Source organism: Selaginella moellendorffii, unplaced genomic scaffold, assembly GCF_000143415.4.
Source record: "Selaginella moellendorffii unplaced genomic scaffold, v1.0 SELMOscaffold_46, whole genome shotgun sequence".
NCBI classification, from domain to species: Eukaryota; Viridiplantae; Streptophyta; class Lycopodiopsida; order Selaginellales; family Selaginellaceae; genus Selaginella; species Selaginella moellendorffii.
The window spans coordinates 605,331-629,976 of NW_003314307.1; the positions used below are offsets into that span (position 1 = coordinate 605,331).

Below are 24,646 nucleotides of genomic sequence, written 5' to 3' on the forward strand. Positions count from 1 at the left end.
GAGGAAACGGCCAAGTCTTCGCTTTGACGATGGCTGTTCATCCCGCCCGCCCATCGCCATGGCACCGCCGCCTCGTGAAGAGTTGGCCGCTTCCTCCCGATTCGTCCCACCCATCGCCGTGGCACCGCCGCCTCGCGAAAAGCTGGCCGCTTCCTCTCGATTCGTTCGCCACATCGCGCCCACCCGTTGCCCTGGCACTGCCAGTCTCATGGAAAGCCGTCCCGATCACTTGCCGCATCGCGCCCAGCCATCGCCATGGGATCACCTCGCGCTTGCTCACCCGCCGCACGCAACACTTGGACAGCTGGAGGAGGCGGAGCTGGTGGCGCCACTGGAAGTGGCATTGGAGGAGGAGCGGCATTGGAAGAGGAGCGCCAGCTAGTGGTGCCACTGGAAGCGGCATTGGAGGAGGAGCGCCAGCTGGTGGAAGAGCAGGAACAAGGGAGTTTGCCCTGGGATCGAACACATACTCAACAGTTTTCCTTCTCATTTTGTCCCACACAAAGCCAAGAACCCTAGTTTGTCTAGCCGTATTAAAGGAGAAAAAAAGGTTATATTCTCATGGATCCGTGAAGAAATGCCGGAGGAGCTGCCATCAGCGCGCGTGCATTCTCGATGTTCTTGCTCAGATTTCGAATCGTCGGAGCTCGCCACTTCCAGATGGTGTCCCCGGTGACAAGAGAATATGCTTAGGGTTTTGAGGCTATGGCGGAAGAAGAAGCTCCAGCGATAAGAAGAAGAAGCTCCGGCCGCCGCGGAGGATCCAGCGACAGCACCAGCCGTCGGCGATGAAGCACCAATGCAGGTGGATTGGAGCGCCGCTCACGAACCGGCATGTGAGCGCCCATTCGGCAGGTTCGTGAGGCAGGAGGATCTTGAGCGCTCCTCGCGTGGTCGTGTATGCCAATCCCCGGCGATGAGGTGAGTTTGTTCTTCCTACCAAGATAGGCTTGAAGGAGCTTGCTTACTCCATTGCTTGCAGTCACAGGGCGATAGCCTCGTTTCAAGCAGAAACGATAAGTGGAAGCCCGTCTGGGCTCCACTCGACGAGGACACTCCCGTGGGAGATCGCCGAGTGGTTAAACCAGAATCCTCGCGTGGAGTTTTGAGTCTTGCCAGCCGAGTACATCCAGAAGTTCTACTATATTGTGATGAAGAAGAAGGAGAAGGAGAAGCAACGCCAGGAGCTCGCTGTGAGTAGTTTTTATTTCCAATTTTTATTCTTCTTTTGCTTCATCAAGGCTGGGTTTGCATCACAGCGAGAAGAAAGAAGTGAAAACTCTGGAAAACGTAGAACAGATGCCAACCTTTCTTACTCAGAAGAAACACCAGAAGAGTGTGCTCGGAAGAGTGTGCTCTCTCTCTCTCTCTCTCTCTCTCTCCTCCTTGCGTGTTTCTGAGTTGAATGGTTGATAGCCTTGTACTTTCAGGAATCCTGGCGTTGACGACGAAGACAATCATCTCTGGACAATAAGAAGTCATGAAAAGGAGATACGAGCTGTATGTGACACTGTTTATGGGCTTGGTATTGACAGCTTTTGTGTAAACTTGCAGGCTTTGTCAGCTACAAGTGAAGCTGCGGGATCTCGGGGGACTAACGTCAAGTCTCAAGCTTACAAAGAGGTGAAAGCAAGTCCCGGAGAGCAAGTGCTTCCTCAGATTCGGTGACGAACGGGACACCCATGCCTCGACAGGTACTTAGGATGACTAATGCCCGATTTCTTTTCTCCTTTTTGACCTGTTTAGTGTAACAGATGAGTATGCAAAGTTGCAAAGGATCCAGCACGCTCAAGCTCGGCGTTCACAGATTGTCGGTTGCAACGCTGTAAGCTGTTTTCTATCAAGGCTGTGGTCCTCGCTAATGTGAAATGCAGGCACCTAACGAGCTCCTTATGTGGGGGTTTTCTTGGAATCTGACGCTTTCTTCTTTAGCGATGGATGTGATCCTTTCTTGTCTTTCTTTCTTTTGTTTTGGTGCATCCATTTCAGGAGGGGTCTCTAGTTGTTTCATGTGCTGAAAGCACTGTGAAGGTCGTATCTTACTACGTTTTGTCTTGTATATATTGACTTTTTTTTTTTTTTCAAATTCAGGTATGAAATTCATCAACTGCTGAGTGCCTCTACACTCTGGGGCCTGGTTCTGACGAAAACAACGTGGCTGGTCATAAGAAAGAAAACCTCTGCAATGGCCGCTAATCCGTCTCAAACCTGTAAGGTTTGCTGTTCGTGACGCACTTGGATCTTGCTTTTCTGGGCTGGTTTTGGTTGTTTGCAGGCCTTGTGGCAACAAGTAGTGGTCAAGGCGATCGACAACTGCTTTTGTAGAGAAACGCTTGTACCAGAATTAATCTCACGGAACAGGTACGTGAGCTAACTATACTTTTATTCGAGTAGAAAATGCTGAAAGTGTAATGGTTTTTGTTTTTTTTTCCAAGGAAGATTTGCCTCCCATGGATGCTCTGGAGTTTAACAATAACCTACTGATATGCGGAAGTTACTCGTCACAAAATGGCTCGGGTATTGTTCAGATCTGGGACGTGGATGCTCTCCTTGAGTGCTGCAGATTTCCAGCAAATGACATGGTAGTCAACATTGTTTTCCACTCTTGAGAGTTTCTGATTCGTGTTTTCTTTTTTTTTTTGGACAGTTTATAACTGATGCAGCAGGAACAGTTGTTGTGACAGGTAGTTAACTCAGATATATCTCTAGCCTTTGCTGATGCATTCCTTTCAACAGGCCCAGGCGATGGAACAGTCGGCTTATTTGATATCCGGAGCTATGGTGCCTCTTGGCCCCCGTTGAGAGGTATTTCTTCCTCCATTGCAGCCAAAACCAAGGTCATGTGGCTTGTTTCCCAGGTTGCTTCCGTTTCTTACAGTTCCTGTGGAAGATATCTCCCACGGCAAACAAAGCAGTCGTTTGGGACACATGGTTAATGCCAATGGAGACCCGTGACCGCTGCGTTAGCTCCCCGCTTGCAGTAGCCACCCCCACCCCAGGCTCCCGGCCTACGAAGGCGTTACACTGTTTGAGTCGTGGAAAGCCAATGCCTGCGGCAGAAAACGCATGCCAGCGCGCTGGGTAAGAGGTTTTGTTCCCACTTGGTGTGTAGCGAGTGAACCCCCAACTCTTCTCTTTTCGTGTGTGTAGCTTTGTGGGTGCTGGAGACCAAGGAGGAAATTATGCTCTCTGGTTTAGCAGCGAGTGGAGAAATGGCAGCGTGGCTCTTTGGGATGTTACACTTGGAGAACCATGCCCCGTGAGTCTTCTTTCTGTCTTCTTTTGCTTACGTATCACCTTCCGCTCCGCAGGTTTCAGTATCTTCTGATGGATGCTGGTACTTTCTATTCAAGTTTTGTTTCTTTGTTGTATGAAAATTCATAATCATCGCCATCGAAACTGGCGGTTAACACACCCGATTCCAGGAGAAGCAGCAAGCGGTAGAACGAGATTTGTAGCCTTCTTGTGCTCAAGTGTGTTTGGTGTAGCTTCTTCGTGTTGAGAAGTGGCGGTCATTGCGAACCAGGTACTGAAAAGATCTATTTTTCTGTTCTTGTTACGAGTTTATTGTAGAATGCTTGGAGCTCAGAGATCCGAGCGCGGTTGGATATGGGAGAGCTGAGCCGCGGGGATCGTAAGAGAAATGGTGAGAGAGGGTTATAGAAATCCTGACAAGCTCTTGTGTTTTATACTGTGAGATCTCGGTCGAAGTGAAGCGCCTGTGCTAGAGCCATTTACGTAAGTTCTCCTTGCTTTGAGACTGTGCGTTTATGCGAGGAAGACGAAGATGGTAAATAAAGGAAAAACTCTACAGAAGCCAGGGCTATGGAAGAACTGATTCCAGTGGTGGGGTGGATGCCATGCGTTGGCGATCGCGTGGCCGAATGGTTCCGCAGCGGCATAGGCTCCAGACTGCTGATGGTTGTGAGGGCAACGTTCTCTCACTTTGGGCTGGAGCTGGATCATCCCCCGGGTGCGTGGTTCTTTGAAGTCCTGCCCAACTCCACCGTCACTTCCACTGTCTCGGAGCTCAAGTGGAAGATCTGGACCGTGGCCGTCGCACGCGTCCTTGGCGCTACCGTGCCGGATGCCTTCTTGCACCTGCCGACTACTTCACGCGCCATAGCCCACATCAAGAGCAATCTAGAAATCCTCATCCCCGCCCCGAGTGCTGCAAAGGCCGCTGCACGTACGCCCTGACCGACCTCCACCTTGTGAGTGCTTGTTTGGATTGTGTAGCAAAGTTTATGGTTTTCCCTTTTTTGCAGCTCGAGGAGGCCACTGATCGGACGCCATCGTCGTTCCCATTGGTCATCACAGATGAACATGTGTCAGGTAGCTAGCTATACGTACTTCTTCTTTGGATTCCTCTCAAGCTGAGAGCTTGGTTCCTTTTCCACAGCCATCGTGTCGATATTGTTTCCTTGCACTCTCTCGCCCACTTGCGTTGCTGATGCCGCTCTCCTGTTCGATGCGAGCGGCGAGGTTTGCGACGTCGTCTTCACCTGGCTGTTGCTCCAGCTCCAGAGCAACAAACAGCCGCTGGAATGGCTCGACGCATTCGAAGCACAAGCTATAGCAGGTGACCGTGGCGGTGGCGGAGCTGGACCGCTGGAAAATCTCTTGCTGCTGTTCCTGAGCAAACAAGCAGCGCTGAAGGATGAAAAGTCCTCCCCGGCATCCTTGGACGAGCTCAAACGGATACGTTCCTGCATCGAGAACGCGCCCAGGATAGAGTGGAAGTCCATGGACATCACCGTCGCTCTGCGCCAGATGTTGGAGGTATGATGATTGACACCGTTTTGATTCGAGAGAGCATTCAAGCTTCTGTGTGGCAGGAGGTGATGGCAGCGGGAGAAATCCAATGCGACAACCAGATGCGTGCCCGGCTCGAGCAGTGGATCCAAGGCCACTACAACTTCCACCGCGTGGAGCCGCTCTTCCAGGAGTACGCAGACGTGAGCGTGCCGATAGCGCGCCTGATCTCTACATGGATGCGGACGAGGAAGGGACGCCGCGACCACGCCGAGCTCAAATCCCTGTGCTCGGCAGCGACATCATCGGAGTCGATTGTGGAGCACATCCAGGCTACGATGAGCCGGGGAAGCAGCGACGAGTGCCGCCAGCTTTGCGACGCGGCTGCCACCGTCTTTGGCAATGACTACGGTAGCCTTTTCGTGGAGATTTGCGCCAACGTGCAGTGGGATCCATGCCTGACCGCGTGCTCTCTAGAAGAATTCGGGGCGATCAAGCAGGCAGCCTGGGACGGACTCTTCCGGACTGCGAGCTCCGAAAACACGCTTCGAAGGCACCGTTTCGACGATGACAGCCGCAACGAGGCCACATGGAGACCTGGGATTTCCGACATGATCCTCTACATAGCTTACGTAAGCTCTTCCTGATCATGTCAATGATTCCATCCATCGCTTACGAGTTTGCTGCTGCAGCTGATCCTCGAGGACTGCTTGGGCGGCAGCGTTGACCGTGAGAGGTGGAAACGAGACTGTGAGTCTATGCAGAGTGCCTTTCTCTTTGCTCAATCGTGATCCTTTTTGCTTGGATCGTCACAGGCGAGTCACTGCTGCATACCAGGTGGGGGGCGCAGCGCGTGTCGCGCGGTGGGAAAGGGGTTTTTGTTGCGATTAGCAACTCCACCAGAGGAATCTGTGAGGCGTTTGCGGCGTGGATCCAGTCTCCAAGCACGCAGAGGGACTTGGGAGCGAGCTCGGATGAGACACGTCATGCCATAAGAGAGGCAGTCGTCTCGGCTGGTGGAGTGGAGTATGACGAGGAGAGGCAGCAACTCTGGGCCAGGATGCAAGAGCTGCTGGGTGTCACTGGCAACATTTGGATTTGCATGCTTGCTCGTGCCTATGTGCAGCATGAACACCACTTCGGTGCTTTCAAAAATGCCGCAAATTATTCCGGTGAAGATCTGCCCGCAATTGTCCGCAGGCGTTCAGGCGCAGAAAGTATACCGAGGATCGAAGTTTTCCACGGCCTCGGCAGCGCTTCCAGGATTTGAGCTTTTGCTTTTGCTAGAGAAGCTTCCTTGCAATTGAGATTTCTTTCAAAGCCAGGCTAACGCATCGGAAGAGATTTGAGCTGGCAAAGTGGAACTTCGCTCATATGGACGGGTTTGTAGCTAGGGCAGAGATATCTGCGACTGTGGAAACGAACATGTAACTTTCTAGCTGCTGAGAGTGATTGGATTCATGTCGTGAAGGGCATTGCGCAGGAAACTCTGCGTGAAAGCCAACAAGCGCAAACGGTCAATGGCAAATTTCTTCCTTTATTTCTTTCCAGAACTTAAAGCGTAGAATATAGCTTTGCCTCTCTTGAGTCCTCGGTGGAGGACGGACAAACTTCACACCAGGACTTTCACTGGCTGCTGGCTTCAGTCCGCCAACGCTTGTGGCCTTTCCATATCTGTCTGAAGTTTCGTATTTCCCTTTTGGAATTGGGTAGCAGGGCCGAGCATGTTTACCTGGGCGTTAAGGTTGGATTTATCGAATCCAGACCAACTGGACAGAGCAATGGTTTCGTCGGTTCAAGTCTTAGAAGCTCTTTTCTCTTCCGGGCTTATCAAGAAAGTATTTTTCTTACACTTCGAGACATACCATTTTGCTGAAATTTTGCAGCTATCCCCTATCGGGATTTTAAATCTTCTTTGCACTTCAATGTTAGACCAGTGCATTCAGATGAGCATTCACTAGTAATGCATCCTATAGAGGACTTCTCCCCGTGTTTGATCCTCATCGAGTGTTGAATTTAAAGGACGTGTGAATTTAATTTTTCTTAAGGTACCTTCGTTTTCGAGCTTAACTCGGTTCCTGGCTCAAGAAATCATATGTAAGGAGAAGATCTATATTGATGGCCTCCCAGCAATCGAAGCAAAGAATAACAGAGGAAAGGCCAAAAACAGAGATCAAGTCCGTGATTAATGATTTTTTTCTCTATCACCGTGTCCTAGAATGTTATAAATTTATGCAGTCCGTCTAGCAGTGCCAAGGTTTGATAGTGTTCAAGCATTTGATCAAGCTGGCACAAACCTGCAAGAGAGTCAATAAAAAACAAGATGAGTTCATATGAGACTCCTGACTTGGACCTTGAAAGCACAAGGTCAGAGGCAGCAAAGAAAGTTTAACATTGAGCACTCAGTGATGGGTGTCCTTGGACTGAAGGCATTTGATGGGCTCCTGATCCCTTTCCTAATGCTTCTCTCCATAGGCATCAAGTTAGTTAGTGGAGCTGTTGTTGCTGGTTTATTTAGGAAATGCTAATTAACATAAATAATATACATAAATGTATTTACAAACTTTACACCACCTTCTAAAAGCTGGTGGTGTAACGAGGTGGAATATTTTGAGTTTTTGTTAAGCAATTATAAAATGCCACAAACAACTTGAAACTCCCTACTTCATGGCTTAAGTGGCATGACAGAAGAAAAGAAAAAAGCAAATCACTCAAAAGAACACAAAACTTCAAAGAGTTACTTGTTGTCATTGGCAAATTTCCAAACCTTCAGTCTTTCACAAAATTCCAGAACTACATTGTGATTGAGGTAAATTATCAATAAATAAAAGTGAACTATTGTGAGAAGAGGCTCTCTTTGGGTTTGTGAGAAAGCTAGAATATAAAATAATGAAATGGCACTCCATATAATAAACCATAGGTAAAAATGGCACCACACACACGCACACATTGAATGCTCTCTTGTGTTACACTTCCTCCTAACCTTTTCAATTTATTTTATGATCCCAAATTCTATTATTTAATCTCAGCCATTAAAATTTAGGAATGAAAATATGTGTCCCTAGCATATGCCATTATTATACAGGCTGGGAAAACAAGTACAAACAATGTAAAGTTTTATTTGAGTTTAAGAAGTTAATTGTTACTATAATATTAGAAAAGAAGTCATATGTACAAAAAATATTTATATAGATTCTTTATAGAACAAGCTATTTACATAATCCTTGCTGCTAGATAGGTCACAGACCCCAAATTTTAAATAAGCCCGTCGCCTGTTGAAAGGAATGCATTAGCAAAGGCTAGACATATATCTGAGTTAACTACCTGTCACAACAACTGTTCCTGCTGCATCAGTTATAGACTGTCCAAAAAAAAAAAAACACGAATCAGAAACTCTCAAGATTGGAAAACAATGTTGACTACCATGTCATTTGCTGGAAATCTTCAGCACTCAAGGAGTGTATCCACGTCCCAGATCTGAACAATACCCGAGCCATTTTGCGACAAGTAACTTCCGCATATCAGTAGGTTATTGTTAAACTCCAGAGCATCCATGGGAGGCAAATCTTCCCTGGAAAAAAAAAGTACCATTACACTTTCAGCATTTTCTACTCAAATTAAAGTATAGTTAGCTGTTCTGTGAGATTAATTCTGGTACAAGCGTTCCTCTACAAAAGCAGTTGTCGATTGCCTTGATCACTACTTGTTGCCACAAGGCCTGCAAACAACCAAAACCGGCCCAGAAAAGCAAGATCCAAGTGCGTCACGAACAGCAAACGTAGTGATGGATGTGATCCTTTCTTGTCTTTATTTCTTTTGGTTTGGTGCATTCATTTCAGGAGTATGCTTCATAGGTGGGTCTCTAGTTGTTTCATGTGCTGAAAGCACTGTGAAACACTGTATCTTACTACGTTTTGTCTTGTATATATTGACTCTTTTTTTTTTTTTTCAAATTTAGGTATGAAATTCATCAACTGCTGAGTGCCTCTACACTCTGGGGCCTGGTTCTGACGAAAACAACGTGGCTGGTCATAAGAAAGAAAACCTCTGCAATGGCCGCTAATCCGTCTAAAACCTGTAGCTTGCATTTCACATTAGCGAGGACCACAGCCTTGATAGAAAACGGCTTACAGCGTTGCAACAGACAATCTGTGAACGCCGAGCTAAGTACCTATGGAGGCATGGGTGTCTCGTTCGTCACCGAGTCTGAGGAAGCACTTGCTCTCCGGGACTTACTTTCACCTCTTCGTAAGCTTGAGACTTGACGTTAGTCCCCCGAGATCCCACAGCTTCACTTGTAGCTGACAAAGCCTGCAAGTTTACACAAAAGCTGTCAATACCAAGCCCATAAACAGTGTCACATACAGCTCGTATCTCCTTTTCATGACTTCTTATTGTCCAGAGATGATTGTCTTCGTCGTCAACACCAGGATTCCTGAAAGCACAAGGCTATCAACCATTCAACACAGGAAAGATGAGCTCCCCACCAGTAGTGTCCGATACGGGTTTGGACTGCTCCATGCGGCTACTCCTGGCATGCTTCGTTCTACAACCACCTAAGAACAGAAACACGCAAGGAGGAGAGAGCGAGAGAGAGCACACCTTTGGTGTTTCTTCTGAGTAAGAAAGGTCAGCATCTGTTTTACGTTTTCACTTCTCTCTTCTCGCTGTGATGCAAACCAAGCCTTGATGAAGCAAAAGAAGAATAAAAATTGGAAACAAAAACTACTCACAGCGAGCTCCTGCCGTTGCTTCTTCTTCTTCTTCTTCTTCTTCATCACAATATAGTAGAACTTCTGGATGTACTCGGCTGGCAAGACTCAAACTCCACGCGATGATTCTGGTTTAACCACTCGGCGATCTCCCACGGGAGTGTCCTCGTCGAGTGAAGCCCAGACGGGCTTCCACTTATCGTTCTGCTTGAAACGAGGCTATCGCCCTGTGACTGCAAGCAATGGAGTAAGCAAGCTCCTTCAAGCCTATGTTGGTAGGAAGACCACACTCACCTCATCGCCCCGGATTGGCATACACGACCACGCGAGGAGCGCTCAAGATCCTCCTCGCTCATGAACCTGCCGAATGGGCGCTCACAAGGAAAACTGTTGAGTATGTGTTCGATCCCAGGACACACTCCCTTGTTCCTGCTCTTCCACCAGCTGGCGCTCCTCCTCCAATGCCGCTTCCAGTGGCGCCACCAGCTGGCGCTCCTGGCACCGCCGTCTCGTGGAAAGCCGTCCCGATCGCTCGCCGCATCGCGCGCGGCCATCGCTGTGGGATCACCCCTCGCGCTTGCTCACCCGCCGCGTGCAACGCTTGGACAGCTGGAGGAGGCGGAGCTGGTGGCGCCACTGGAAGCGGCATTGGAGGAGGGCGACGGGTGGGCGCGATGCGGCGAATCGGGAGGAAGCAGCCAGCTTTCTGCGAGGCGGCGGTGCCACGGCGATGGGTGGGCGGGACGCACCGATGAATCGGGAGGAAGCAGCCAGCTTTCCGCGAGGTGGCGACAAATCGGGAGGAAGCGGCCAGCTCTCCGCGAGGCGGCGGTGCCACGGTGATGGGCGGGCGGGATGAAGCGGCCAGCTTTCCGCGAGGCGACGGTGCCCCGGCGATGGGCGGGTGGGATGCTTTGACGACGGCGGCACGGGATGGACCACGGGACGATGGGGCAACTGAAAGCGTCCCCAGCCCGGAGCTGGAGCTTTCGCTGTGTCCTCCAGGGACAGTAGCTCACAGTCCGGAGCTGGACCTGGAGCTTTCACTCAGTCCTCCAGGGACAATCCTGGCAAGCCGTGTTCGAGGGCTGGCTGCTTGAGCTGCCTAGAGGCTGGCCATCCTGGTGGAAACAACGCTGGCAAGACCAAGGAGAACATGGGCACCACACTTCGTTTGTAGAGAGAGTCGAGAGAGTCGAGAGAGAGAGAGAGAGAGAGTGAGAGTCGAGAAATCGTGTTCTTTTCGTTTGAATCACATTTTGGCGCTTCTAATTGCCAAACAATACGTTAGCATTAACTGTAATAAAAAAACATTTGATCATGTAGTGCTTGATTGATTCCGTCTTGGCAGAGGAGATTTGTCCACGTCCCCCCACACGCTCCTGGATTCATCGTTTGAGTTTGAGTGGTGGGACGATCCCCAAGTACAAACGAAGCAAAAGCACTAAGATCGCTCATCAACCAAGACATCCTCCTAGAGATATAAAACAGGAAGATCTCTTTTTCACTTTCCCACAGATCTCACGCGAGGGAGGAGCACAGCAATCGCAGCAGGAAACGATGCCTCGCGGATTCGATCATGGATGTATGCGATGCCGCAGCGCAATCGATTCCAGCTTGATGATTTGGAAAGTAGAAGACGAGAGCGTCTTGTTTAAAGTCTCATCTCACGAAGAGTTCCCATCTCAATCTCCATCTCCCGACTCGAGCAAGCGCGGCCCTCTCGCGAATGGCCGGCGCGGACGAGTTCCCCGACCTCTTGCTCCAAGTCGAGAGCCTCCTCCACATCCTCCGCTCCACGGCTCCCAATCCCTCCAAGACCGAAGCTCTAGACGCGTGGAGCGGAGATCTCACGCCGAAGATCGTCAGCAAAGTCATCCAGGCTCCCAAGTTCGTCGACGATGCCGTGTTCTTCTTCACGTACGTGCAGCACAGCGGCTACCGCCACTCCAACAACTGCTTCCTGCGTGTTCTCCTCCGCGATCGCGCCCGAGAGCTCCTGTCCGAGGTGGTCGACTCCTGGCAGCTCCCAAACGCGTCAACTTTCACGGTCATCTTGCACGGGCTTTGGCAACGTCGCGATGGCCTGCGAGGTGCTCGTCGATCTCAAGAGCCGAGGCACCGCGGAGTGCAATGCCACTCTCTGCAAGGAGGCCCGGTTCGACGATGCCAAGCTGCTCTTCCAGAAGATGGTGGAGATGGCAGCCGAGGACGTGACGAGCTACTATCTCCTCGTTCGTCCGCTTTGCAAGGCCAAGATGATCGAGGACGCCGAGGTGCTTGTCACCGAGTCAAGGAAGAAGCTCCTGGAACTCCCGCTCCACAATCTGGTGGTGTCCTCGTACTGCAAAGGGAAGACGCTCGATGCTGTGGTGGCCGTGTACGAGAAGATGGTAGTGGCGAACTCTTGCTCGGCGGAGTTCGTCACCTACACCAGCCTGATCCAGGGACGAAGCGGCTGGAGCAGGCCTTGATGTTCCTGGCAAGAATGGTCTCCAAAGGCTTCCAACACTGCCCCTCTGCGTCGACAACCGGCTCCACGAAGCTCGAAAGTTTCCAGGGGAGATGGCCAACCGGAACCTCACTCCCAACGTTGTCATGTACACAGTTCTCATCGACGGGCTCTGCAAAGGTGGCTGGGTCGACGAGGCTGTGCGCTGCTGTCCAAGATGCGGAAGAAGTGCGTCCCCACGGCCGTGACTTACAACAGCCTGATCAGCGGTCGGCCGAGCGGGCGAGCGAGGCCTACGACCTCCTGGAGGAGACCGAATATCTTCACAGTCAAAGAAGTCGGATGATGCTCTCTGAGTCTTCGAGCACCTGGTGCTTCCTTGTCACGTACTCGTGCTTGATCGATGGAGCTTGTAAGGAAAGGTCGGCTGGATGATCAAGAGCGGCAGCTGTATACCAAACACGGTGACTTACAACTCCCTCGTGAGCGGCTGGGAAAGATGGACGAAGTGATGAACCTGCTGGAGAGGATGACTGGCATTTTCCGGCGAAAATTGCTTTTTCAATTGTCCCTCCTCCTCCGTTTGGTGATAAGTCTCTTGGATTTGCTTTCAGCTGCGAGCTTATTGGGGATTTTTCTTTCCCGCGTGCTGCGACAAATGTATTGGAAAAAAAAGTGAGTTCTCAGCTTGAAACTTCCAAAAGAAATCATTTTTGGATGGATTGTGCTCACAGTTAAAAGGATCCAGATCTTGCATATTGAGGGAATATTCGTGATTCCCTCTTAGGTCAAGTTGATCCAAGCTTTATTTGAGTTTAAGAAGTCAATTGTTACTATAATATTAGAAAAGAAGTTATATGTATTTTCACAAAAAATATTTGTATAGATTCTTTGAAAGCTTTATGGAGCAAGCTATTTACATGACCCTGTGAAACGCATTGCTGCTAGATAGGTCACGGGCCCCAAATTTCGCACTACTACTCGAGGGTCTCCGAGTGATGCACAATGACAAAGTTACTGAATACTCGTTAGTGGTCAATCTGGGCGACCAGATCCAGGTCAGCGTTCACTTTTTCTCGTTTACTAGTGTTGACTGACTGGTCAAAGTTAATGCCTTCTTTTTGTTTTCTTGCAGATTTTGGGCAATGACAAAGGGCACAGGCTGTGGTTAATAGTAGTGAAGATTAAATGTCCATTCCAGTAGCAATGGGACCAAACTGGGAGAGTTTAGTGTGCCCAGCAAGCAAATTGGGAGGGCTCTACTGTGTTTAAACCTATGGTTTATAAGAATTATATGACAGCTTTGCAAGCTGGAGGACTTAATCATCAGTGGCTCTTGAACACTCTAAGGATTTAACTTGATTTTAATGAAGTGTCCTTTTGAATTCAAAGGCTAATAGAAGTTAATCACGGAAATTTTAAGCTTTTTTCACAAACAAGTGGAAAATGAGTATGAGCCACAGCAGGATGAAGGAGAAGGGCAAGTGATTCCTCGGCTTCCAGCAATTATCTAAGAACTGCAAGTGATTCCTCCACTTCCAGCAATTAGCTAAGGACTTTTTATTTGCCATTCACATAAATTGGAAATAGCATTGGGGTGTTTTCTCTCCTTATTCTATGCATTGGAAGCTTAATGTGGATGGGAGAGATGCTGCTTATATGATTCTTAAACTCTATATACATATTAATCTGGAATGAATTTTATGTTAGGAACTTAGAATATTTAGAAAATAACTTATTATATGATAGAACAATTTGTTACATAAAAAACCAACTTTTCATTTTTAAGAAATTAAAGTTTTTTCATAATAATTTTCTGCTCAATTTAACTGAATAACACTACTATTAAATAAACCATGCATTACTGCATGCAACACATAGCAAATTATTTAATTTTTTATTTATATTTCTCTTTATTAATCCAGTTGATCAAATGGAAGTTTATAATATAATAAATTGCTACGCGTTGCATGTAGCAACGCTTGGTTTGCTTAATACTAGTGTTATTATTACTTATTAATCCAATTGATCTAATAAAGTTTATAATTATAAGCATGTTTGTAATTTATATATACAAGATTAATTTTATTGCATATTAACCATTAGATGGTAGAATAAAAAAGAATATACTAGAAAAGGTTTAAGAAAGTTTATAAATTATAAACATGTTTATAAATTATAAATACAAAATTAATCTAAATGAATAACAACCGTTAGATGGTAGAATATCCTAGAATATCCAAGCATATTCTAAATATATTCACTACCATCCCAGTCCCCCTATAGGTTTGCTTAAGCAAACCAAAAATATTTATAAGTTATAAACACATGATTAGATTTATTTAATAGATTCTAGAATATACTTGGAAGTATTTAGGAAAGTTTATAAACTATAAAAAATGCTTATAAATTATAAATACAAGATTAATATAAATGAATAAGATAGAAAATTTTATAATAGCAAAGCATTTTATAGGTATATTAACTACCAACCCAAAAGTTTTATTAAGCAAACCAAAATGAAATAAAAATTAGGAACTTTCAGGGAAAAATGAATTAAAAAATGTTTATTTAAAGTTAATCAATAAAACTCAATCTACTACCCAACTGAGTTTACTTGTGTTTTTTAATTATGAAACTAACAATTGTGATAACTATAGTCCCACTATGATTAGTGTTGCAATTAGCTATAAAATATATGGATTCACAAGGATATAGCTAAATTCCATAGGCATTCCTATGCTCATATAACACATATAGTGGATGGTTATCTTTGAGATCAAAGATAGAGATACAAATCATATGTTGATAGAGTTCCATGAGAAAGATTGCTACTGGCACTCATGCTTAGTAATCAATAAGCTCCTCCTTCTTCACTAGAAATCTTCTCTAATTTATTGGGTGTGGCTTTACTTCTCATCCTTATCTCCTCTTTCCCTTTCTCTACCTCTTGCTTTTAAGATTCCTTCTCACCATCACTCTGAAAAATATATAAACTCTACTTATGCCTTATAAAAGACAGAAAAAAGTGCTATACATTTAGAATATTCAGCTTAGTTTAAATTTTCTTGCACATATCATCTTTGAACACTTAACCTTCCTTTTTAGAGCTACCACTGTTTTGTTCTTCCACTTTCTTCTTCTTGATCTCTAGATTGATACTCAAAATGGATATCAAACAAGTACTCACCACAATGATAGATCCAATTATTGCCATCTTGATTCACAGCCATATGGCCCTTTGTATGTGCTCATGATGGCCAAATGGCTTCAGTGAATGATCTTTTTTGGAGTTTTGCTACCTCTTGGCTATTTCTAAATTGGTCCTTGTGCTAGATCAAGTTACACTTCATAGCTTAATTGGAAAAACTAAGAAAGAATGAAAATTTGCTAAGTCAAGGATATATGACAACATTCTATATTTCTTATATAACAATATAGTCATGGAAAATAGAATGAGAATAGAGTAACAACTCAAATTATATAACAATATGGCTTTAGAACTCAATTCCAACAATAAGACAACTCCTTACCAAGTCAAGTTTCCTATAAAAGAATTACTTTGTACTTTACACTTTGTTTGCCCATTTGATTATGGATGCTCACCACTACTTATCCTTAACTTAGTTTGAAGTTTACAAAAGCTCAACTTAGCTTCTATAAACATTTAAGCAAATTAAAAGTTTTGGTTGTTATTTATGAATTTTTTAATTTAAACTTCTCAAGAGGTTACCTAACATAAACCCAAAATATCTTAAAACCCTTAATTAAATAAAAAAGTGGGTGCACTTTTATTTATAAGTAAGAATTATAGCTCTCATGAAAGCCCTACTCTCTTGACAGCCTACCCTATTGGCTTTAGCCATAGGGAGCAAACTAGAATTCCCCTGGCTAACCAATAGAGTCATATTTGAAACTTCTTTAATACTAAATGTGAACTTTTGAATTTAAACTTTTTGAAAAATTACTAAATTTAATGTTACTTAAACTTAAATATAGTTAACCCTAAATATCCTAAAACCCTTTGGAAAAAGGGGTGTACTTTTATCAACCCTAATGGAACATCTCTTGAACCATTTTCTTTGGTTACTTACAGTAATCTACATTAAGAAAACAATCTATAATAACCCAGATATATTGACAATGTGATTTAGGTATTAAAAGTTGCTTATTGGTTAAGTCCTTTCAAATTTTCTTATTATTAAACTATTTATCAATTTTTACCCAAGCTAGTTAAGAAATTGGTTTTTGCATGTGAAATTGACTAGAAGAGCATAAGAATGGAATTCTTAAGTGCTATTGGTAAAACATCATTACCTAGTTAGAGAAATTCACTTTTTAGCTATTAATAAGGTATATAGAGTTTTGAATATGATGGTACATCTAATTCACAATTTAGCATTATTCAATATTTAATAAGTTTTAGGGTTGTCTTAATGTAGCGCACCTTATCTCTCTCCCCTTAAGCCAATTAGAAAAGGGGTAATTGCTTGATGAAAGAGCCTTTAGTGGCTATTTTATCCCCATTTATCCCCCAAGGTTCCAAGGATCCACGGTGACAGTATATCCAAATTTCATCCCATGATCACATGCGCTACATTTAAAGACTAATGTGAAACACAAATCCCTAAGCCCCAAAATGGAGCTGAAAGGGTTCCATATGGTATTGGTTGAAGTGGAAGTCCAACAAATGTAACTTATTTATACCAAAAGCTCCAATTTAGAAAGTCGAGAATAAGAGTGGAATTCTAAATAAAGTGCTTGAAGAATGAGCATGAAACAATCGGTGAATGAGTCTTTTAAAAGGACACAAGAAGACTAATATATGGAAGTGTTAGGATCAAATCCAAGAAAGAGTCTAAATTCAACTAGTTGAAATTTTTTTGCATAGGTCATCTTTGCACACTGAACCTTCCTTCTTAGAGCTATCACTTTCTTGTTCTTCCACTTTTTTCTTCTTGATCTCTAGATTGATACTCAAAATGAGTATGAGTAATTACCACAATGATAGACCCAATTATTGCCATCTTGATTCATAGCCATATGGCCCTTTATAGGTGCTCATGATGACCAAATGGCTTCAATAAATGATCCTTTTTGAAGCTTTGTTGCCTCTTGACTAGTCCTTGTGCTAGATCAAGTTACAGTTCATAGCTTAATTAGAAAAACTAAGAAGAAATGAAAATTTGCTAAGTCAAAGATATATGACATCATTCTATATTTCTCACATAACAATATAGTCATGTAAATAATATAATGAGAATAGAGCAACAACTCAAATTATATAGCAATATGGCTTTAGAACTCAATTCCAATAGTGAGACAACTCTTTACCAAGTCAAGTTTCCCATAAAAAAACTACTTTGTACTTTATACTTTGTTTGCCCATATGATTATGGATACTCACCACTACTTATCCTTAATTTAGTCTGTAGTTTATAAATGCTTACCATTACTTATGCTTAACTTAGCTTCTATAAATATTTGAGTAAGTTTGGAAGTTTTAGTTGTTATTTGTGAATTCTTGAATTTAAACTTCTTAGAAGGTTACTTAACATAATACTACTCAACCCAAGGACATTTAACCCTAAATATCTAAAAACCCTTAATCAATTGGGGTGCACTTTTATTTATAAGTCTTTCCCTCTATATTTGGACTATTTATTCCTTATAAATTCATGTGAAAGCTAGGAATTATAGCTTTCATAAGAACCATACTCTCTTGATACCCTACCCCATTGGGTCTAGCTCAATAGGGAGCAAATTATAATTCCTTCAGCTAGTCAATAGAGTCAGATTTAAAACCTTTTTAATACTAAATATAAATTCTTGAATTTAGACTTCTTGAAAAATTTACTATTTAAACCCAAAAATAGTTAATCCTAAATATCCTAAAACCTTATGGAAAAAGGGGTGTACTTTTATTAATAAAACATCTCTTAAGCCATTTTCTTTTATTACTTATAGTTATCTACACTAGGAAGAAGTGAAAAATCTTTGTCAAACAATTTATAATAATCTAGATTTATCGAGAATGTGATTGTGGGTATTAAAAGTTAATTATTAGAAAGTCCTTTCAAATTTTCTTCTCTTATTGCCATAACTCTAGGAAGTTAGTATTATTAAACCTTTATTAGTCTCCATCCAAGCTAGTTGAGAAACTAATTTTTGCATGTAAACTTAATTAGAAGAGCATAAGAATAGAATTCTTAAGTGCTATTGTCGCGAATGTGACTTCAGGTATCGAAAGTTACTTGTCGACCAGTCTTTATGGACATTCTTACCTTACTACCACGATGGCAGGAGGTCGGTACTACTGGTCCCTTTCATAGTCTCCACTTAAGCTAGTTGAAAAACTGGTCATCGTGTGTGCACTTGACCAGATGAGTATAAGGACGGAATTCTTACGTGCTATTTGTCAAGCATACTTGACCTGGTTAGAGAAACTCATTCGTTGACTTGCACTTGCTAGTGTTGAGAACCCCCACGATATTGAGACTAGTCCCTCAATATTCGCTAGATGATAGTTTACCGTGTCTGCCAAACACCCTCGCTATCATGCCCTTTGTGTTAGTCTCATTTCGGTCCCAAATGCTAATTATGGAAAGTGTCTAGATTTGCTCATTTGGCATATCTACGGAATGTAGAGATCGGCCTGAACACAATGGTGTTCGTCCTGTGCCCAAATTCGCAATCTAGCGCCATTCCATATTTAGTAAGTTTCGAGCTTGTCCTAGGGACTAACTCCTGATACTAAGGGAGGCTTGGGGTGAAAGCCTAAGGTGTGTGTTCCTCAAGGGGGGGGGGGGGGGGGGGGGGGGGGGGGTTTTTGGGGGTTCCCAATGTATAGTAAGGATAGTGGGTAAGTCGAACATGGCCGACCAACCTGAGGCATAGTCTAGCTCCTGCTTGCATGCCTATCCTTGTTCTGTGTCTGTCTTGGGTCTAAGCCCAAGTTCCATTCCATGCTAACTGGTGGAGTACCCATGTCCTTGCGTTAGGCCACCGGTATGCCGAAATAGCACCAAACTCTGTTTGGCTCCGTTTTGCGTGCTGGTCCTGGCATTGGAATGTTGGTTACTCCAGGACTGTTCCAAGTCGCTTCGGGCTCCTGTCCTTTCGCTCCTTGGGCTGTATGCTTAGGAGTTGCTCCATGGTCCGGTTCCATTATTCCTTGGTTCCATGCTTGGGAGTTTGTGTAAGCGACTAAATTTTCCATTCTACTTTAGTCACTTAACCACACCTCCGACCACTTGGAGGAGTCTCAATCACAACCTCCATAAGTCCATTTTAGGACTTGGGACTTGCTAGCCCCGAGAATGGCATCCATGCCACTCAACATTTGCACTTGGTCCAAGTGCCCCACGTGTCCGATCCCATGACCGACACTCAAAAGTACCACCGACATGGCAGCCTGTTACGCTAAGGCCATGCCCAATCACCTTTGCCACACTGGTAGTCCAATACCACTTGTATCACAGTCTTGGCTCTCAAAGACTAGGCAAACCATCTGTGAGTGGTCATCTCAGATCCACTCCTTACCATCCTGAGGATGCCCACCGACAAGGGGAATAGCCTTCCCCAATATCCCTCTGTCAGTCCCCACTAAGTCCCGTGTTTGCCAACACTGCCACCGGATCGAGGCCCACAGGCCCGACCACTAAGTCCCACGGTCCTCTGGGACTTCCTCACCACACGACTGTGTCCTTGGTCACTACCCCAGAGGACTGCTCCTCTTCCTTTCCACAGTCTGGGCCTTTGGGACAACATTTCAGAACACCGTGGCCTTACGCGAGCCACCTGGGTACTCTCCCTGCCTTCCGCCCTTGGGTGCTCTAGCCATGGGCTTAGAGCGAGGTTCCATTAAGCCACGTCTGGTATCCAAGTAGGTAGTGCCACCCACACTTGGATTGGGAGCATCGGCCGGTTGATCTCCTAGGGAAACTAAAGCTGGCTCTTGAACACTTCACCAAGCTACCCCGCTTGTCAGTCCGTGTTCACTCTAGTCTTGGACTTCCCAGTGGTCAGCTCATCACCCAACACTAGGTCTGGCCTTCCTGGGCCAAACTGGCCTTTCCTGGCCAAACTGGCTCCACTGGGCTCCAACCCCCACACTCTCCCTACTATACTTTTGGAACCCCCCGCAGCCCCCCCCCCTGGGGGACAATCGCTTTGGGCTTTCACCCAACTGCTTGTATTAGTATTCGGACTCAGACTCGGGCTCGAACTTGGACTCGGACTCGGTCTCGGTTCCGGTTTCGGACTCGGACTCGGTCTCGGTCTCGGTCTCGGCCTTGGTCTTGGCCTCGGTCTCGGTTCCATCTCGGACTCCATCTCGGGTCCATCTCGGACTCCATCTCGGGTCCATCTCGAGTCCATCTCGGACTCCATCTTGGGTCCATCTCGGACTCCATCTTGGGTCCATCTCGGACTCCATCTCGGACTCCATCTCGGGTCCATCTCGGACTCCATCTCGGACTCCATATCGGACTCCACTTCGGGTCCATCTCGGACTCCATCTCGGACTCCATATTGGACTCCACTTCGGGTCCATCTCGGACTCCTTATCGGACTCCATTTCGGGTCCATCTCGGACTCCATATCAGACTCCACTTCGGGTCCATCTCGGACTCCAACTCAGGTCCACCTCGGACTCCATCTCGGACACTTCCACGTGTCATGTGTTGGTCCTTTTTGGGTCCCTTTTTGGAGCCTTGCTTATTGGTTGCCTCGCGCTTGCTCCTCGAGCACTTTGTTGGGAGTTCCACTCCCCCTCTCGACCTTCCAAGTCGGAGCTTTTAGTCCAAACGTGTTATGCTCGTTTGGCTTTCGCTTCGGCCACTACCACATGGCACCCTTTCCGGCTCCACTTTGGGGCCTAGGGATTTTGTGTCTCACAACTCCACCACCCATAGACGAAGTTCAATGTCCTCATCAAATGATAAACTATTTTATAAAGTAACACCCGCATGTGTTACCATTTCCATCCTTGGCACCTAGCCAATATTTGTCAATAGTTTGACATTGAAGGCTCACCATGCCTTGCCCATCCTCTAAGGAGCATAGTCTTTCCAACATAGAGACTTATTTGACCACCTGGGGTGGTTTGCTCCCTTTTATTGGTTCAGTTCTCACTAAACCTGTTAGAGATATCTTCTCTAACTCAATTCCCACTACTCATTCTCGAGTGGTCTCAGTTCCCATTGATATAACCTTTGCACTTTGGAACTTTGAATTTTGACTTCTTGGAGTTAATTTCCTAGGTGTCTTCGACACCTTGCCTTGCACCTTTTGTGTAACTCCACTTCCCATCCTAGGAAGTTCTCTACTCGAGGGCACCATCATCCTCTCTTCTATTTCGTGCCACCCTGGGGCACTAAGTTCCAGTTATCATACTTTGTGCTAAGGCTGTTCATGGCCCTATCATTTGGCTACCTTACCGCTCCCTCCTGTAAGCTCCTGAGTTTGGACTTCCCAGGAGGTCACCCAGCCCAGTACTATTCACACCAAAGGACGCTTAACCCCAAATATCCCAAGACCCTTAACCGATTGGAAAAGGGGGTGCACTCTTGTTCATGGGCCCTTTCCCTTTATATTTGAACCCCAACGGATCGTCTCTCAAGTCGTTCCCTTTGGTTACTTACACCTCCCTTGGAGCTTCCCCTTTCGCCAAATCGGAGCAATTCGGAATCCATCCTTGGAAACACACTTCCTTTCCCGCAATTTGTTAGCGTCTAACACATTAGTGTTCATCGCCTAACTTTGCTACTTGGATTCCTTCCAAGGGATTCCACGGCCCTATCTTGGCCACTCATCTTTTGCTTCTATCCGTTGATTGTTGCACCAAGCAACACCGAATCTCTACCCCCCTCCTTGAGGTATTCTTTTGATTCCATAGCAAAGGCTCTGCTTTGCCAAGACTAGGGTGTTCACCCCTAGTAAATCTCTTTAGCATCTTCTGCTGTGGGCTCTATCCACGGCCCAACTTTGTGACCCTCCCATGGGTCTCTTTAGAAACTACTTTCCTTGGACACACTATGCCATCGCAATGACATAGCTCATTTCCTTAAAGTGCTTTTCCCACTTGGTCACCTTGACCAAGCCACACCATCATCAATAGTTCAAATCAACACTTTGAACTAGGAACCTTATTTCTTAGCCCAAACAAGGACCTTGTCCTTATTTAGCCACAAGATCACCTAGTGATCTCACCTCGGCACCTTAACAGGTTTGCCAATAAATACTAGGTCTTCCAGACCTTTAACTTGTTAACTACGACCCCAAGGGCATCCCCCACACTTGGCGGTGCGCCCAAGCCAGCCCTTCTGGCCAAGGGTCCATAGCAACTGAGACTGGGTGTCCCCATCTCATTCACCACGTCTTTGGTGCCACTTGCACCAAAGTGTTCAAGTTAGATATGCTGAGCCACACTAAACAATTTAACCGTGTATCACGACTCCGAGGCATCCCTCGCTTGGCGGTGTGCCCAAGCCAGTCTCCACACTGAGAGTCCATGACCACCGAAAAATGAGTGTCCTCATATTCCAAACCATCACCACGCCCTAGTGAGTTGGGACTCGAACCCAAGCACTAGAGGGTCGGGACTCGAACCCAACCTCCGTATATGCATCTACAAACAGCATCACCTAGAATGCCTGGCGTGACTCCCCACGCCGGTGCACCAACTTATACTTAAAGCGCACCATAGATCACAGCTTAGGAACCTAGTTCCTCCACACTGCCAAGTCCTCTCACTTGACAAGTCTGTGATCATACATGGACTCCTCCATGCTTGGCCCCATGGCCCACCCTTTTTGAAGTTATCACCTTCAACTAGGGTATTTGTTCCCCTGACTTGCCAATCTCGCTTTGGCAAGTCCTCCGACCACTGTAACATGGTTCCTGCACAAGCGTGAAAGCCCTTGGTCATCGACTTTCGTTCAAAGCCCTCTCTTTGAACACTCGGGAACTTCTTCCCTAACCTTGATAGCCTTGCCTCATGGCAAGCTTCAAGACCACGCTTCTGCTGCACCACTCTGATTTCGCGCATTTCTTGAACCATTTACGCTTGGCCTTTCTAGGTACTAAGCTACCTAGAATCATTTTTGGGAACCTTGAAGGAACTCTGTCCCTTAACTTGCTAAGGCTTCCCTTTTTGCAAGCTTTCTAATTACCATATAATCTAACATAGACAATTCCATATTTTAGACTCTCCATGGCATCACGGTTGCTAGCAGCAACACCCTCGAACCCCCACTTGATTCTCCACTCCCAGCTGGCATAACCAACCTTGGTTATGCCCTTCGATTCCTATGGTTCGGTTCTATCCCCTTACTTTTTGCTTTTAGCTTCACACCTTTCCTTTGGTCATTCTCCTCCAGACCAGGAGGATAGCTTTGCACTTTCTATCATGCCTTAGCAAGTATTCTTAGAGATGAACCTACCCGATAGCCTAGGGAGTGGTTCCTCAATCCAGGTTAATCCCACACAACGAGATTACGTTGTTGCTTACGGGCCTTTACATGCCCATCACTAGCCTTGCCAAAATTCCATTTTTGGCTTTGTCCAACTCGAGTAGACAGTCTTCTCCTGTCTCTGCCACCTTTGGATATTTGGATAGCACCTTCTATCCATCATTCGCTAGGGACTTAGTCCCTTGGTCTTTATTTATTACCCTCGCGACATCAAACAACACTTCCTAGTGTTTTAGAGTGTTCGGGTGTCCCAATGATGACTTTTTTGACAATGAGTATTTCCTTTTATGACATTGACTTACTATATTGCAACATAAGCAACTTATCCCCCGTAAGGGTACGTCCAACTTCTCTATGCCATTAAGAAGGTTTGGGTAGTTACCTTCTACCCGTTTAACCAATTATTTTGCACCTCTTGCTTAGTTGCCTCATAGTTGTCAAGTCCTACAACTCATTGTTGGTGCTTCCACATCTCCATCATTATCTGGGTCACCACACTCCAACTGCATGCTCTGCCACTTAGGCTATGCCATTCCCATTTCCATTGGGATTCCTTTGGCAAGGGGTTCTCATGAACCCACCAACATAGCCTCAAGGTATCACACCTTGGCACATTTGGTGTCTCCACACCATCGGCTTCATGAGCCTACCTCTATGACACTTCTTCTTTGGGTCTAAGTCTTTGCCAAGACCAATACCGCTCTTTCTCATGCCAACCATCTGTTAGCACTGCACCATAGAGGTCACACACAACTTTGTGTCAAAGTTGTTTTCTTTTTGGGAACATCTTTCCCATGACTTTAGCATGGCACATTTTGCCATCGATGAGATACCCTCTATTCTCATCCTTGGATCTTATGATCCCCCCCCCATCCTTCGTGGGGTACAACACACCTCAGTCCAAATGCTTCCATTAGTCCTTTTAGGACCATTCCTTGACTCTACTTGAGTCATCCAGCAGTTTTGGACTTGGTTAATCCACAGACCCGTAAGGTCCCACTTGTGAGGCACTAGCTCACTGGAATACACTTCCTGCATTCCTGTCCTACTCAGAAGGACTATTTTCATAAGTGTTACTCTGACACTTGTTTTTGTTCTCTGGGGCAACCTCTGCCCCTTAGGACTATTTGTTCATGTGATGAGAATACCAACTCATCTCTAAGTACACCCCCCAACTCCTTGGGTTGTTCCAGCATTTATTAAAGGTAACCCCGGCTACCATTTCAAGGACTTGAGTCCTCTTCCATATTTGA

The 24,646-nt window shown here is 45.6% G+C and overlaps 1 protein-coding gene and 1 long non-coding RNA gene across 5 annotated transcripts; both read left to right on the forward strand.

Moving 5' to 3' along the window:
• Nucleotides 1–482: 482 nt before the first annotated feature.
• Nucleotides 483–2,356, forward strand: LOC9656990. Of its 4 annotated transcripts, XR_002993672.1 has the most exons (9): nt 483–921; nt 983–1,193; nt 1,260–1,350; nt 1,431–1,500; nt 1,555–1,694; nt 1,755–1,825; nt 1,875–2,031; nt 2,092–2,210; nt 2,276–2,356. It is a non-coding gene; the product is annotated as an uncharacterized LOC9656990 (long non-coding RNA). The 4 variants fall into 4 exon arrangements; XR_002993671.1 differs by having other exon boundaries at nt 1,242–1,500; XR_002993670.1 differs by having other exon boundaries at nt 1,260–1,500.
• Nucleotides 2,357–2,450: 94 nt separating this feature from the next.
• LOC112340496 lies at nt 2,451–5,567 on the forward strand. The gene is made up of 8 exons (XM_024685817.1): nt 2,451–2,582; nt 2,685–2,931; nt 3,151–3,259; nt 3,992–4,214; nt 4,269–4,335; nt 4,403–4,782; nt 4,839–5,387; nt 5,448–5,567. Exons 1-8 carry the CDS (start codon nt 2,451–2,453, stop codon nt 5,544–5,546), a joined length of 1,806 nt encoding a protein of 601 aa, XP_024541585.1. The 3' UTR covers nt 5,547–5,567.
• Nucleotides 5,568–24,646: the final 19,079 nt, after the last annotated feature.

Coding starts and splice junctions, on each gene's coding strand:
- LOC112340496 (XM_024685817.1), top strand. CDS start 2,451: ATGGATGCTCTGGAGTTTAACAATAACCTACTGATATGCGGAAGTTAC. Junction 3,260..3,991: donor CACTTGGAGAACCATGCCCC/GTGAGTCTTCTT, acceptor GGTTCTTTGAAG/TCCTGCCCAACTCCACCGTC. Junction 4,783..4,838: donor CTCTGCGCCAGATGTTGGAG/GTATGATGATTG, acceptor TCTGTGTGGCAG/GAGGTGATGGCAGCGGGAGA.